Source organism: Hoplias malabaricus, chromosome 4 (genome assembly GCF_029633855.1).
Source record: "Hoplias malabaricus isolate fHopMal1 chromosome 4, fHopMal1.hap1, whole genome shotgun sequence".
Classification (NCBI taxonomy): domain Eukaryota; kingdom Metazoa; phylum Chordata; class Actinopteri; order Characiformes; family Erythrinidae; genus Hoplias; species Hoplias malabaricus.
The window spans coordinates 38,704,342-38,720,366 of NC_089803.1; the positions used below are offsets into that span (position 1 = coordinate 38,704,342).

At 38.0% G+C, this 16,025-nt stretch overlaps 3 protein-coding genes across 10 annotated transcripts in view; 1 reads left to right on the top strand and 2 right to left on the bottom strand.

Annotated features, from left to right (window-relative positions):
• The window catches only part of tmem138 (transmembrane protein 138), an 18,680-nt gene extending 16,488 nt beyond the window's left edge, over positions 1–2,192 (top strand). For all 4 annotated transcript variants that reach the window (XM_066667918.1, XM_066667914.1, XM_066667916.1 and 1 more), the window contains 2 exons: positions 802–877; positions 978–2,192. In XM_066667918.1, the coding sequence (XP_066524015.1) occupies positions 802–877; positions 978–1,090 (189 nt within the window). In that variant the 3' untranslated portion in view covers positions 1,091–2,192. The remainder of the gene's footprint in view (positions 1–801; positions 878–977) is intronic.
• Positions 2,193–3,056: 864 nt separating this feature from the next.
• tmem258 (transmembrane protein 258) lies at positions 3,057–6,074 on the bottom strand. The gene is made up of 4 exons (XM_066667919.1): positions 5,959–6,074; positions 4,246–4,355; positions 3,895–4,023; positions 3,057–3,292 (listed from the first exon to the last, which is right to left on the bottom strand). The coding sequence occupies exons 1-3, from the start codon at positions 5,959–5,961 to the stop codon at positions 3,897–3,899; spliced, it is 240 nt and encodes a 79-aa protein (XP_066524016.1). The 5' UTR covers positions 5,962–6,074; the 3' UTR covers positions 3,057–3,292; positions 3,895–3,896.
• Positions 6,075–7,224: 1,150 nt separating this feature from the next.
• The window catches only part of LOC136695181 (AP-3 complex subunit beta-2), a 50,404-nt gene continuing 41,603 nt past the window's right edge, over positions 7,225–16,025 (bottom strand). For 3 of the 5 annotated variants that reach the window (XM_066669081.1, XM_066669080.1, XM_066669078.1), the window contains exons 18-27: positions 15,894–16,008; positions 15,525–15,705; positions 15,269–15,437; positions 13,325–13,412; positions 13,113–13,222; positions 12,764–12,992; positions 12,517–12,601; positions 11,634–11,731; positions 9,552–9,690; positions 7,225–9,275 (exon numbers count right to left, since the gene is read on the bottom strand). In XM_066669081.1, coding sequence (XP_066525178.1) covers positions 9,125–9,275; positions 9,552–9,690; positions 11,634–11,731; positions 12,517–12,601; positions 12,764–12,992; positions 13,113–13,222; positions 13,325–13,412; positions 15,269–15,437; positions 15,525–15,705; positions 15,894–16,008 — 1,365 coding nt within the window. In that variant the 3' untranslated portion in view covers positions 7,225–9,124. Of the gene's footprint in view, positions 9,309–9,551; positions 9,691–11,115; positions 11,131–11,633; positions 11,732–12,516; positions 12,602–12,763; positions 12,993–13,112; positions 13,223–13,324; positions 13,413–15,268; positions 15,438–15,524; positions 15,706–15,893; positions 16,009–16,025 lie in introns of all 5 variants that reach the window. The other 2 variants (XM_066669079.1, XM_066669077.1) reach the window with 2 other exon arrangements.

Below are 16,025 nucleotides of genomic sequence, written 5' to 3' on the forward strand. Positions count from 1 at the left end.
TGCAGAAACTCTGTTCTTGTTTAAAGGTTTTTCTAGTTTATGTGGTGAACCACATGCCCTTTAAATGCATAGCTACCTCATTTCAGAGTACCCCATTTCAAGAATACAGTATGTATTGCATAATTAAGTTAGTGTTCATTGTACCGATTGATTAAATAATAAGTGAATGTGTTGCAAGGCTTTTCAACTTGAAAACGAATAAACACCAGATGGTGGTTATCTCCGCTTTTGATGCTCATCCATAAGGGTATTCCACAAAGCTGGATTTCTCAAGTTTACCCAGTTAAGCCATAAGTGAACCTTGTTCAATAGGAGAAGAACAAAGGAACACTGGACAATCCTAAAATCTGTGTTTAATTAATCTGTTTAACTGATAAATCTTGCTTTGTGATGTTCCACACAGGTCTGTAATGCAACCATACAGCTGGGTATGCAGGAGACAAGACAGCATAAGCAATCAGTATGAAAGGCTCCCAAATGATTAAAGTATTTTACAAATTGGCCTCAGCATCCTGAATTTGTCCTAGCATTCACTATCCTGGCTTTGCAGCATTATATGAGACCTAGACCTAGCTGAGTGGAATTTGCATCATGTAAAATTAGGGAGAAAATGGATAACATTGAAATATAATTAATGTATAGAGTACACTATAAACCTAAAGTCTTTGGGTTTGAAAATAAGGATATAATAATGGGTGGAAGGCTAGCAGTTCCTAAACATGATAGAGTATGGGAGTGAGTGAGTTGCAATGAGGTGCTTCACATCTAAAAACACATTACCATTTCACATTGGTTTGACAGAATCTGAGATGGATGGAGTCAAATCGTTTTGTGTGGACAAATGGTTTACAAGTCCTCTTTGTGTTCCAGCGACTAGGTAAGGAAAATAATTTCCTTAACAACATTTGTTAACCTTCATATCTTGCAAAAAAGTGTTGAGTCCTTAGTTAAAGATCTTGCTGTGTTGTTTCATACAGCTGCTGTGTTGTATTACTACTTCTACAAGCGCACAACAGAGTACCTCGGAGATCCAAGACTATACGAGGACTGTCCCTGGCTCCGTGATGCTTTTACTCGAGCTCGACAGTGACTCTCAGGCCTAAGGAAGATCAGAAAGGTGAAACTACTGTGTGTTGAGCCATGTTGAGATTTATGAAAGACATTATACTGATGTGCTGTCAGCCATTTAAAAATACTGGGATCTGCATGATTGGCAAGAAACAAACTGAGACCCTGAGCAGTAAAAGAATGAATGGAGACTTATGTAGAGCTTGAATACATAAGTATGGAGCACCTTATTGCAATGCCCAAAGAACCAGTGACTCTCTTTTGGGAATGCAATTGACCCAAAGGTAAAAATAAATATTTTTTAACAGCAATAATAATCTTAATTCATAAACAGATCAAAGTAAATTTATTCAATGTCCACACTTGTTTTGTTGCTGTAGTGCAGGTCTTATTTTTCCACTTAAAGCATTTGTTTCCATTTAGCAGTCTGAATATCAAGGTGATTTTATTCTTATTATTATTTAGTCTAAGTAACAGCATCGATAGATCAGTTAGTTACAGTAAACAATGTTGAATATTCTAGTATGCAATGTTATTTTAATTAGTATTTTTATAAAAAAACAAAATAAAATGAAAATAATTGTTTATGGTCTTAGAAATAGTAGGGTTAGTATAATGTTGTTGATGAAAATTTTTTGTAAAGTCTGCCTTTTTTAGAAACTTGAGTGAGATTTTGGTCTTTTTTTAATTACTCTTATGTTTAACTGCCAGAAATTTATTTTTTACACAATGTTTTATTTATGATTATCCAGATAGATTGAGGATTTGTAAATGGAAAAACCTTCCTCAAACATTCTGGTTGTATTTTAAAGATGACCAAAGTGCCTCGCTCTTAATCTTTCAATGTTTGCAGTCAGTACACATTGTAATATTTAGTAACGCTACCACATTGTCAGAGGGACTGTCTTCAGCTGATAAATGGCTAAGCTTAGCTTTGACAGTTTCTGTGAATGTTTTCAGTTTACTCTCGTCTGTGGCATTATTGGATTAATATCATGTCATCAACTTTATATTGCAATTTCACAACAAATAAATATTTTTCATTTCAGTATCTTGACTGTCTATTTAAGTGATGTTTACCCATAGTGGAAGTATTACAATATATATTAGTGTACACAGGATTTTGGAATTTTGTACTCTTGACCAAGAGTATGTATACTTTAATACTCTGGATAACAGTATACTGATCAGCCAAAACATTAAAATGAGTCTGATCCACTCACGCTGGTGTAACCCACATTAAATGCACAGGTGAGAATGATTCACCTTCCAAATAATTAATGTTTTGTTGTTGCCCTGACCACTAAATAAGAGAGTAATAGAGAAATAAAAATTATGCAAAGAAACACGTGGACTATAGTCTGTAAATTTAGGACTATAAAGTACACCTATAAACTGTAAGTAGAGTTGATAAAATGGACTGTAGAAACGAAGTCATTTTAAAATGTAACGGATAATCGCTCTGTGCTAACTTGTAAATGCACAAAATTGTGAAAGGTTACAGGCCGTGGCCTTCAGAGGCTGGCCAAGAGTGTGACACTGACTGCTCTATTCTTATCCATGAGATTAAGATGGGATTGGGGGTTTAGGCGTTACGAACAGACTCCCAGATGCTTATAGCCCAGTGTTTTCAAATACCCAGCCAACACATCCCACTCTCTCCAAGCAGGTGGAGTAATATGTTATGGAACCACACTTCTGAGAAAAAAAGACAATCGCTTAAACAGAATTACGACAGCAGAAAGGGTTTTACCTGCCTTGATTACGTTTACATGTGTCTAGAACTTCTTTGTGCTGCAAGCACTTATGCTTTTTCAGACCGATTTGCTTTTAATGACGTTGGAAAAACAGTCTGCTTTACAGTGGCTCTACACACCCAGGGTTGAATTTCCTAACAGAAATTAGGCATGATCCTATTTCTAAACCTTTTCTGTGGAGAATCTGCTGTTCAGTTAAGTTTCTTTTTTATTATATATATATATATATATAAATAAAATCAGCCCAAACCTGGTAAACCATAAAGACAGCATATGATCTTCAGCAGTATATCACCATTACCTTATTAAACAAAACATGGCATTTTCTTACAAAATCTTTATTTGTGAAATCAATACCCATTCCCAATATTCTGCCAGTGCAAAGTCCATTTCCTTTCCAATTGTGTGGAGCCCAGAAAATGTTGCTGATCCACTGGAATGTTTTACTTGATCTGCCCCATCTGTATCTGTAACCAATAGCACAAATATCAAAAGTTTAAACAAAAGAAAGGAGTCCCTTTGCACAGTCTGCACATCTAAAATCATTTTCAAATTGTAACAAGATTTTCACAATTCCTTGTACAGCACAAGAACTACAAAAGTACAATTTGAATATACAAGACAATGCACTATTTGTTCCTTGTTTAAAAAAATTAAATAGTTAGTGAATACACCTGCATTAATGTATGCCATATCAAACACACATGCAAAGTCTTTCTTGCAAAGTTACAGTCATCTTGGCCAGAGATGCTGAAGAAAATATATAAATAAGCCTTGAAAAATTAAGGAACCTATTAAAATCTGAAATCTGGATTGCACAGCTTCAAACCAATATCGCCGTTGTCCAATGAAAAGCATGCATCTCCAAAATAGCAACTTTACAGGAAGGAAGGAAAAAAACCTTCATTACTTTCAATGGACGTCAAAGTAAAAAGATTTTATTCCAAGTAATTCTGAAGCATTACTATTGGTCCATACTATTGGACCAAAAATTGTTTTTCATTGGGCAGAGAAGATATGTTCTTTAAGGGCTGAATTGAATAATTTATCAAATACACCAAGTGCTCACCTTCAAACATATATCCCAACCCAAAGTAGCAGGAAGAGAACCCCAAAGCCCATAAAGAGTGATGCAACCAGTGAGATGAGCAGCTCTTTGTAGACATCTCTTGTGTATTTTGTGGATGTTACTTCATAACTGGAGCAGAACAGGTTAAGGGTGAAGCTTGTAAACCAAAACACAGCAGCTCTTACTGTAGGTGTTATTACAGGTCATTAACAGCAAATTCAGACATTTGCTACATTGTCTTTCTCACATTTTATCCACATCTGCTTATACATGTCTTTATAAGAAACTAAGCAACATTTCAGCACTGTAGGCGAGTAAGTCAGTTTCTCTGGGCCTCAATGTGAAGGATACACAAAGAACCATGCTGTGAAGAACATGCCGATGGCGAGCAGCACCACAGTAAGGTGGGGGAACACTGCCGGGTTCACCGGGCTGGTGTATCTGGTCATGGCCTCCAGTTCCTTTATATGAGAGAAAAACACGTTGATGTAAAGCTATTACAAAATGTATATAAAACTAAATAAATAGGCTAATCAGCAAACAAACTGTACTCCCCTGTTAAAAGGTGGGCAACATGACACATTGTTACTGTAATGAAATTTGTCACAATATGGTATCACTGAGCGGATTGTTGATATTTTAACTATTTAACAAAAACTAACCACCTGCATGATTTGTTACAAATGGAGGAAGACTGCATGTGTGTGAAACATTACACATAGTCACTATATAAACTGTTATATGTAATGTTCCTGAAGTGTTGCTCTATTGGGAAAATTCCTCAAGTATTAGGATGAAACATTTTGACATAATTCCCAAAGGTAGAGGTGTGCAACCGACAACACTGCATCGTTGTGTTGAATATAGTTAGCAGTTAAAGATGACCATACACCAAGACAGATCCTCAGTGCTGCTGTATGCAGTGATATATATGACATATTAAATCCCTCTCTAGGCATTGATTTAGCTTATATAAACACTCCTCTTTTCATAAAAACGACACACATTTCCCTTTTAAAAATAACCTGGAAAAGGGGAAAAAACCCTTTAAACTTAGTTTAGATGTAAATCTACTTCACCTTCATTCATTATTGTATTTTGTGTAACTTATCTACTTTGTGCACCTCTCTCAGTTCAACCCTCCAACTCTTGTCTGCAGCTTAAAGGCCTCGCCCCACAATTTGACAGGATTGGCTTCTTAGGTTAAGGAACTATTAAACCCTGGTTATCTGAAACAATGTGTTTTTGTAAACAAAGTTGTTTTTAAAATGACAAATCAGAATCTGATTTAAATTAAGTCAGATCTAATGATCTGGGGGGGCGTCTTTGCACAGTGGACATCTACAGCAACAGGAGAAGAGTCTGATTGTAATAAAGTTATTGCTAAATGTAACGATTTATACCTCGAGCCCTTAGACCCTCAAGCACAGCCCGGCTGGACCCGCCATCCTTCAAGAAGAAGGAAGAGAAGGTTCAAGACTCCTCTGTCCTGGTTCACAGATGGTGGAATGAACTCCTGTCTGTCCGCACAGCAGACTCCCGCAGCTGCTATTTGAACTACTTAGATTGGCACTAATCTAAATATTTTTTAAAATGCATTGTGTTAGCGGACATACGTGAACATATAGGTATAAACAGTGACTAGGTACTACTAGATATTGCACTCAAGCTGTGTTTAAATCTATTAGCTATATTTATTTCTAGGCAGTGTTAGCTATCTGCACTGGCCCTGTTCTTGCAGTGTCTGAACAGTGTCTAACTGGTATTTTAGACACAAAACAATCTGTACTAGATAGGATAGAAACTCCGAATCAACACAAAGCACGCTTATAAGCGTCTAGGGATGGGAGCATCTGCTAAATGAAGTAAATGTTGTTAAACCTAAAGGTTAGCGCTGACTTCACCGGGCGCCGCAGTGTCAGTCTCTACGGCGAAAAGACACAGGCACGACCCCACACACAGCACACCCCACACGCAGTTACCGAAAGGCTTTCCATAAACATTAATATAATCCCAACATTATTTTAATTACATTAACATAACCCCAGCACGTTTATAACTCACCATCTTGACCAGCGTCTCTGTCTCTCCGTCTCTCACGAAAAGACACGTATCTCAACACCGCCACTCTCGCGAGATCATAAAACGGGTTATTTCATAATAAAAGTCTTGATTTTCACCCTTGTCATCCAAGTCCTTGGTGTCAGTCTCGAGAGTAAATATTTCATGGCATTGAAACTGAATACATTCACGGATACACTTACAAAATATTCCTAAAATAAAATTATTATTTTTTAAAAAAGTAATCTTCTTATTCCTCACGTAATCATCCTATCAGGGATTGAGAGGACTTTTAACACACTTTATAATATTAATTTTATTAACGTTTAGAGGTATATTTTCCTGTAGATAGATAATTCAAAATCATGTAATCATAAATCCAAATGGACATAAAATGACAATAAAATGACTTTATTTATGCAATTTACAGCACCAACCTTCCTTTAATAAAAATATCCAAGTAGATGCTCAAATTGCATCCAGCAACATGGAAAAGAAAGAACCAAGGTTTCAAGAATCAGGAACTGAACCGGTTCAAGAACCGGAGTTCATTGGTGAAAAAGCGCTATGGTTGACAGCAACAAATCAGTGTTAAACAAACCTCGCGATCTGATTGGTCCAGCTAAAGCTTTCCTATTGGTCCATCAATTGGCCGTCAAAACAGGGTATTAAATCCGCAACTGAAAAAACAGATTCGCACACGCAGCAGAGAAGGCGAATGTGTGGATTTTTTCCACCTCATTCAAGAACTCCCACTGTCACATCTGGAACCTTAAAAAGGATTGCTCTTGCACATTTTAAGCCATTTGAGAAGGTACTGATTCACACATTCACGACATATGATTTACAAATGCAAATCTTTTTTTCATATTTGTGAATTTAAATTATTGTTGTTTTTTTTAATTTGTGCATTCCAATACATTTGTGGATTTTAGTTTTACTTGTATGTATTTGCTCAAACGCAGTTACAAAGTGCATTATATTTGTGAGTATTGTTTTACAAACTCAAAATCTTTTTGACCCTTTTTTCACTCCATACAAATCAGCCAGACCCCAATAGTAAACTTCTTCTTTGTGATGTTTTGTACATTAAATTCAGGAGCTTCTGTGGACAACATTGGGAGAAACTCCTCTTCACTATCATGCAGTATGCAGCATAAAAAACGTAATAATAATAATAATAATAATAATAATAGTTTAAAATATATAAATAAAATTAAAATCTGCTTGGAAAAATATTCAAGTCACTCTAAACCTCATAATGCATGTCTCAATTTTATTAACATTTGCAAATTTCATAAATAAACAAAGTTTCACATTACACAGCAAGGAGATGATACACTGAATATTGTGTTCAGTCTACCTGATACAACCACAAAGGACATAAATATATTTCCCTTACCTCGATCTTAACCAAGCTCACATAACACACTATAGGCCATTCAGACTGTCCTTTGCAGCGATAGCAGCAAGACTTTACATTGAATATTGTATTCCGATGAATGTTTTATCTTCAACCACGGCACATGAAAATAGCATAGAACTGTGAGAAATGTAGCAAATGAATTTCAGCATGCCCTGTTAGGCTTTGTTTAAGATGAAAAAATAATTTAAGATATAAACATTACATCAGGAGGAACAATCTAATATAATTTACATTGAGAAATCTAATGCTACCTCCACCATGGAGTACACTTCAGAAATGGCCCTGATCACTTCCTCCTCAGTGGTGAAATACAAATATCAGGATGGGGGTAACACTAACTACACAATGATGCAACAGCGCTAAAATATTCTGCAGTAGTTGTCTTTTGGGGAAACAGAAAAACAAACCAAGTGCAGAGGGACATAACAGAAGATTTGCTTTTTACTCGAAAAACAAGGTCAAAAATAGCTTACAATAAATAATAAAAAATTAAAATCTAAACACAGAAGTATATATTCTGTCCAGCATCACAACATGGAGGACATAGAGGACAATTATGCAGTTTAAGGTTTTAATTATATACTCGAGCAGCTTTGAATTAATGAAACTGCAAAACAATGTAAGCAGCATGGTTCTTTGAAAAGATAATTGTGATGGCTGTACTAATTGCACACTGAAATCTATACATTATTACACAAGTTATGTTATAAAGGCAGGCAGGCAGAATGAGTACTGTGTTGTAGAGTCTACATGGGGTTTCAATTCACTCTTATTTTACACAATGGTAAGGTTTTATTTTTAGCAAAATTACTGACACCTTTCCTGATATTTCACAGACAGCAGTGACAGGAAAGTGGTCATTAAACTTTGATAACGACCATGTTGGGCATGTCATTTAGATGAATAATATATCCTGTTTGTGCAAATGTTAAAACAGTCTTGTTTGATTGGATACTGATGCATATCTATAAAGTGTCAACATTAATCCAAAGCTCCAAATCAATGCTTACTGGAGTCAATCTGATGTTTCTCTTTAGGAATACAAGTGTGTGATTTTGCTACAATACCAAACAAACTTTGGTTGTCATGGCAAAAATGTATTAGTGTAAATTAAAGCAGTGAAACCAAATACCAACCTTGGGGACAGCTGGTTGTGTATATTTTCAGGTATTACCAGCCTCAACAAAGCTGCTCCAGCTCATTAGATAATTATCAAGTCCTCTTTGAACTGTATGATTTGCTAACTATTTAAATGAGCTTCTAAGCTACATTATTTTGAGCAACAATGTTTTTGAGTATATTTGTATCCATGTATTCCCATGTATACGTGGTTAAGGTTGACATCCTAGAAACTTTGTATTGTTATTTAATAAGCATGGATTTTCTTTTCTGCCAAATTAAATGAGAAAATATATGAGGCAGAAATGATCAGGATATATTATTCTATATGAAGCATTTAAGGGATCTTTGTGTGTATAGTGTGTAGGTATAGTCATATCTTTGGGGACAGAAAAATATTTACTGAAATTGTATACAGTAGGTTCAACGTTATTAAATGTTATCAAGCTATTACTGATCTAAGAACAACGTGTATTCACTACCATAAGAGTTAACAGTATTTGAATAAGCACTGAGTAAGAAAGCTGGTCCAATATCAGTGCACAGAGTAAAGGCAACGTCGACACATTGCTACAGATATATGCAGTGAGACCGAGGGAGGGACGTGAGCTGAAGCAGCAGCCATCACTGCGTCAGAGCTTGGAGGATGTCCTTCACGAGCATCGTACCAATAACCATCTTTTCACAGTTTACCGTGAGCTGGGCACCTCCCCCCTCTTTCCTCACCACAGTGACCAGCACAAGGCTCCCGCTGCTGACTGTTTTCCCAGCAAACCTAGACACAGGTGAGGAAGGAGGAGGAGGAGGACTGAAGTAAAGCAAGTTCAACAGTGCAACAGGCCAGAAATATAGACAGTAGAAAAGAAAGAGGCAGACATGCGAAAGGCATATTAATAGGGTACCCTCTGCTTTAAATTGTTTATTACAACTTTAAACATTATAAAAGGCCTTCAAGATATAAACATTGTTGATGAGAAATTACATGAATATGTGAGCATTTATATGTCAGTGAAATTTCAGATAATCTTAGTATTATTCATGTGAAAACTACCTGTACTCTTTGTCTGAACCGCAGGGTACTCTGCTGAGGTTAGCCGTGGCGGTCACTCGCTCAATAATGGCATGATCACTCTGACACTTCTCACCCAGGGTCAGCTTCTCTGTGATTTCATTCATCCCCATTAGCTGACCTGCAGATGGATAAAAATAACATTAAATTACCCACTATACAAAATCAATATGCCTGAAGGGTACATCCAACAGAGTGGCAGGACCAGTGCACCTTTAACAGAAAGGAGGACCACTGGTCATCATTTAGCACAATTAAGAATTTGTGTTCTGAACTAACTAACTATGCTACAAATTACACTATAAATCCATTCCTAGTCTTTAGTAGTAGTAGTTACTATGCTTCTTCACAGTGTAAAACCACACAGCAAAATACCCAGTTTTGTATTAAGTCTTTTTCAGATGTAATGGGGATATACAAATTCTGGAATATAATGTTTCAATAGAAATGTGAATGATTTACAAAACCAGAAAAGATTTTTGTCTTCATAGATGAACAAACATTTACAAAAAAAGGTTTTCTTTCTCTTCTTAATGTTTTCTTTATTTTAACATCTTTTTCACAGAGGTATGAATTGATTTAAGAGCAAGGCACTTCAAATCACCCCTTTGTCCCCAACTAGTATTGTAATTAATATAATATCATATCATTTTATTTTACTACATTCAATAAAATTACTCAAGTTGATTTCTGTTGGTATAATGGCCACTAGGGGGCTGCTACTGTAAATCATTCATAGTCTTTAACCGCTTATCCAGTTAAGGGTTGCGGTGGGCGCAAGGCAGCAGTCCTTCACAGGGTGACACACACTCACACCTATGGACAATTCTGAGTCGCCAATCCACCTACCAATGTGTGTTTTTGACCCGGAGGAAACCCACACAGACACAGAGAGAACACACCAAACTCCACCCGGAGCGGGACTTGAACCCACAACCTCCAGGTCCCTGGAGCTGTGTGACTGCGCCACTACCTGCTGCGCCACTGTGCTGCCCTATTGTAAATCAGTCGTAATGATTTTGCTGTGCAGTCATAACAATATGCCATTTGTTTTCCATTGCTACTTCTGATGTCACTTACACACTCATATACCATAGGTGACATTTCAATTCATACTCAGCTTTTAAAAGTCACTTGCCTCAAAACTTTTAGACAATCTTTTAGAAGTAGAACATCTGAGTATTTTAAAAATTTTGTTGCAAACTTTAAGAGCACTTAGACACGTCATTCTCCAGTGTGAGCATTCTGGCAGTGCTTCCTGCTGGACTGTGTGTGGGACATTTTAGGGACGTTAGTGGCTTTACAAGGCTCATTCCTGGTGGGATGCAGCGGACCTTTCACTCAACGTTCCGTGAGACAGCAAATGCAGTTATGGTCACCGTCACCATGGCAATAGCTAGGTCTGACAATGAGGGGGAGCGGCTAGAAGCAGAGGGAGAAAGAGAAGAGGGGCTGATGATGTGTGTCGTGGGGCGGGTGGGAGTGGGGGTTGAGGCAAGTGGCAGACTATCAGCGTAAAGGAACCAGGTCCATAGGAGTGACTTACCATTTAATAGTGTCTCTATTGGACAGCAATAGAATAAACCCACACACAGAGGGGAAAAATGAAGAATATGACAGAGGTTTAAATATATACAGTCATTACTTTCAGCTCGTGTTGTGAGCAACACTGAAGCAGGCCACATGTTGCTTAGCTGTCTGAATTTACACAGTGAGACAAAATGAATGATCTGATGGATGGTAAAACTTTGCTCTATGTAGCATGTAAATGGTACATCCATTAAAAAATAAAACACCATTCTACATGCTAGCGTAGCAGATGCAGCATGTATAATAGCGCTACATGCTAACATAAGGGCAAGTGCTTGCAACCAGCTTGTCTGAGACTAAACTGAGTAAGATAAAGAAAAAGCTGATAAAAATAAATAAGCACTAGACATTTAACTCCATTCAAATAACCAAAAAGCCCTTTAGGAACCAGAGAAAAATCATCCTGCAGTATCTGATGAATCTAAAACAAGATTTACTTGGTCACAGAAATGCCAGGGAGATTTCTGATCTCACCTTGCTCCTTTTTAAACTCATTCTCTGTCAGAAACGCAGGCATCATTAGCTCTCCCACTGGTGGCTGGATTGACACGAAGAACTTCCTGGTATGAGTGCTGATAAAGACAAGAAGAATGTCAAACTAACCTCAGCAATGGGTATCTGTGACGTATATTCAATCCTTAATGTAGAACAGAGTGGACAGTGAGTCAGCGGAATAAACGAAATAAATGGGAACAAATCTGTGGAAAATTTGTTCAACAGGATATGTACTCTATTGCCTGTTTCACACATGAACTCTGGAGAATATTGGGTCAGGAGATGACCTGGAGCGGTCCCTTCACACATGCAGCTCACAGCTGGAGATTTTCTGTGTCAGGCATGTTCTTGCAGCAGGAAATGAAACACCTGCTTAAGGCATCGAGCAGTGCTTGTGCAGTGTGTGTAGGAGAAACTCACATGCCATCCTCACATGCGCTGACTTCATCCAGAGTCTTTACTAGGGTGCTAGGAGGATGAAGTCTGGGTAAGGTGTGGGGCAAATGCTGCGAGAGTTTGCGCTCGCACATACAGCTCCTCCAGGTAAACTCCAGAACATTTCTGGATTAATGTGCATGTGTGAAAGGGGCATTAGTCTAGCCTTTTTTATGGGTAAAAATAATTGTAATAACCTAATTAACATTCTAATTTGAATACATTTTGAATTTGATTTCTGTGGGGATTTTAAATGCATACTTGAAACTAAGCCACCCAGAAAATATGGGCATTTTCCAAATATGGCAGAGAGAGTATTGCTTAGACACAGAGGTCTCTTGGATGCTAATGATAAAGAACAAGATGAAGACACAGCCTCAGAGAGTTATGAATAGATGCATAGCTGAAATAAAAGTTGGGTGCCCACCAAAGCTGGAAGTTTGCAGCTTGTGTGGAGTCGCAGAAATCAATTCCCATTACCACATTCACTGACTCTCCTGCAGGTAACACCTCTGAGACAAAAAACGACAACAACAAACAAATAAGGAGCACATCAGCGGACAGATAAGAACTAAACAGTGTGAAGTTAAAGCAAGTATGAAACACAGAAACCAAAATATGACACTAGGAATTTATGTATATGGGAATATTTTTTTAAAAGGTAAATAGCTGACCTATTTCAGGAAACTCCTTGATCCTCATGCCAGACTGCAGTTTGGGCTCTTCTATATGCAAGCTCTTTGTCTCAGAACTGGTGTTGTTGGTAAACTGGATCTGCACCGCCACCATGTGTGGGTCAGGGCTGAAAGGCTGTCTGCTGAAGCAATACTCTACACCCAGACCCTCGCCTGTGATGCGATGTAACAGCTCGTGCATCCTCACTGAGCTGGAGGGGGCAATAGTCTGAAAATATGAAGAAAAAAGACCAGTCTTCACAGAGCTAACCAATGTGTAAAGTAAAACACAGTGTTAAGGAGTTTTCATAGATAGATAGATAGATAGATAGAGGTATATGGGACTCACAGTAGGGGCAAGTACAGTGTCGGTTAGTGACAAGCCCTCCAGGTCAGTCACCAGACTGTTGGACAGGAAGTTGTTGATGGGAGTCACTTGAGGTGAAGGTGTTGGCTCAACTGAGAGAGGATAATAGTGTCGTTAATGGGAGTTATTAACTGCTCTAAATGATCAGTGCTATAAAACATGTACGTCATTATAAACAGACAGATTTTTCATACAGTCGTCCAGATCTAGCAGTGACATTTCCTTGGTCTCTCTCTTGCTTTCCTTTTTGGTCTGCTTTGGAGGTGGCTTTGATGCAGATGTCTGTAAAATACACAAACAAATAAACAAAATTGATAATAAAATATACTTTAACAAAACAAAGAAGAAATATGTGAAGTCAAACAGTTTCGCACAGCAAAGGAAATGGGGTATTTATTACATTGCAATAACACAATGCCCACATTAATATGCCCTTCTAAAAAACAAATTAATTAAACTGAAAAATCATCTTTTTAGGTCAAAGCTTTTTCCATCCACTTTAGGATTTTTACAGTTCTCAGAAATCCCTCAGTCCAGTCTGAAACCCCAAGATGCTAATTATTGAGGTGGTACATGCTATCTGTGCTACACTTTCAAAAATAATTTAAATTCATTGGTTTACTGTGGTGTTTGTAAGCATGGCAGCATTTGGATGGTAAAATGTGTCCAGTTAGCGCTAGTTGCCAAACTGTAAATCTGCCATGGCAAGCTTTCACAATTCATTACAATAATGGCTTTATGCTGATTTATGAAGGCTGCCCTTGTGTATATTATGAATGACTCATTGTGCTATATAGCTCTATGGCTTTTTGATGTAATTCATTAGTTGGTCATGTTAGGTAAAAGCATCATATATGTTTTAAGCAAAAGAGCATAAAATATGTTATTTGTTATTGTTAATATGCAGAAACACACTCTGTTAACATGTTACTGTTACTATACTGTGATTACATTATGTCTATATTAAAACAAGTAAAAACAAACAAACAAAAAACACCTTGCGTCAGTCATATCTTTTCCTATAAAGAAATCCTTGGCGATCCAGCACCTAGTATAAGCATGCTAACTAAATGATCCTCAGGATTTACTGAAAGAAAGAGAAAGAAGTCACTGCACACTTCTGGGCACGTCTTGCCAGTCTCCAATGAGACCGATCTGACCCGTGTTGCTGTCAATAATTTCCTCTTGCAGCAGAGTGGTGGGAGGGTGTGTGGTAGAGCAGGGCTATGCAGAATAAGGGGAAGATGAGGCGGTTACTGAGAGAGATGAGAGGGATAAAGGATGATGTGGTGCAGTTTATGGATTAGGTGGAATTCAGGAGAATATTACTGTCTTCTTGCTAGACATTTTGTGATGCAGCAGTGATGGAATTTACTAGAGGTGTGTAGAGTAGACATACTCCAGTATAAGTATTAATTTAATAATGACTCTTTTAAGTGCAGCCTCTCCCTCCAGAAAAAAAGGTTTTAATCCATTCATTGTCTGTAACCACTTATTCAATTAAGGGTCACGGTGGTTATAAACATGAATTTTTGGATCTTTTTTGGCAAAGAGGAGTAAGCAACAATGAACCAGTTCAGGTATGGAACCAATGGAACAGAAATTAACATAAATATTTATAAAATAAATTTTTTGTCACACTGTTACCTTAAAGCATAAGTAATATTTAGCTTAGTAAATGTATCTAATGTGGGCAGCACGGTGGTGCAGCAGTTAGTGTCGCAGTTACACAGCTCCAGGGACCTGGGGTTGTGGGTGACTGTCTGTGAGGAGTTTGGTGTGTTCTCCCAATGTCCGCGTAGGTTTCCTCCAAGTGCTCCGGTTTTCTCCCACAGTTCCAAAACACACGTTGGTAGGTGGATTGGTGTGTGAGTGAATGTGTGAGTGTGTGTGTGTGTGTTGCCCTGTGAAGGACTGGCGCCCCCTCCAGGGTGTATTCCCCCCTTGTGCCCAATGATTCCAGGTAGGCTCTGGACCCACCGCGACCCTGAACTGGATAAGGGTTACAGATAATTAATGAATGAAGGAATTAATTAATCTAATCCACATCCACCTCTGTATGTGATAACACATGAATATGAAATAATTTCCAGAATAACAGAAATGTACTAAAATGAATGGTAATTTTGTTCTCAAACCTTCTTTTTCTTCTTGGTGTCTGCATCTGATTCTGACTCCTCCTCCGATTCTGACTCTGACTCACTGCTCTCAGACTCGCTTTCTTCCTCACTCTCTGACTCCGAGCCACTCCTTCGCTCTTTCCCTCCTTTCCTGCTTCTTTTCTGCTCCTCTCCACTGCTTTGTTCACTGGAAACACATGACATGTAGACATGTAGACGTCCTCAACCTAAAAAAAAAATTCTTCTAGCTTAAGGTAATAGAAATAAACCAGACCTCTCAGCACTCTCAGGTTTCTTAGGTTTGATCTTGTCTATTTTCTTCTTTTTCTTTGTCCTCTCTTCCTCTTCATCCTCTTCTTCCTCTTCAGATTCAGACTCCTCTTCACTCTCTTCGCTCTCTGAAGCAGAGCCACTCTCTTCACTGCCACTCTCTGAGCCACTGCCTGAGTCCGATTCTACAGAGGATAGAATGTAAGACTTGAAAAAATCTATGACATGGGCCAAAATACTGTTCCAATGTTTCAACCCAAGAGTTCAATAAGATGATAAACAGCTGAAATAAACTACAGATGAAATCATCCAATGTATTACATCCTTTGAAACACAGTGCACGAGTATACCACAGCTTAGTCTCCCTAGTTACCACTGTCAGCCGATTCAGTGGGTCCAGATTCTCCCTCTGAATCAGAGTAGAACGGTTTTTCCACCTTCTTCTCTTTACGCTCCTTTCTGCTGGTGCATTTAGTCCATTCTGGAACCTGAGGGACACCACAAG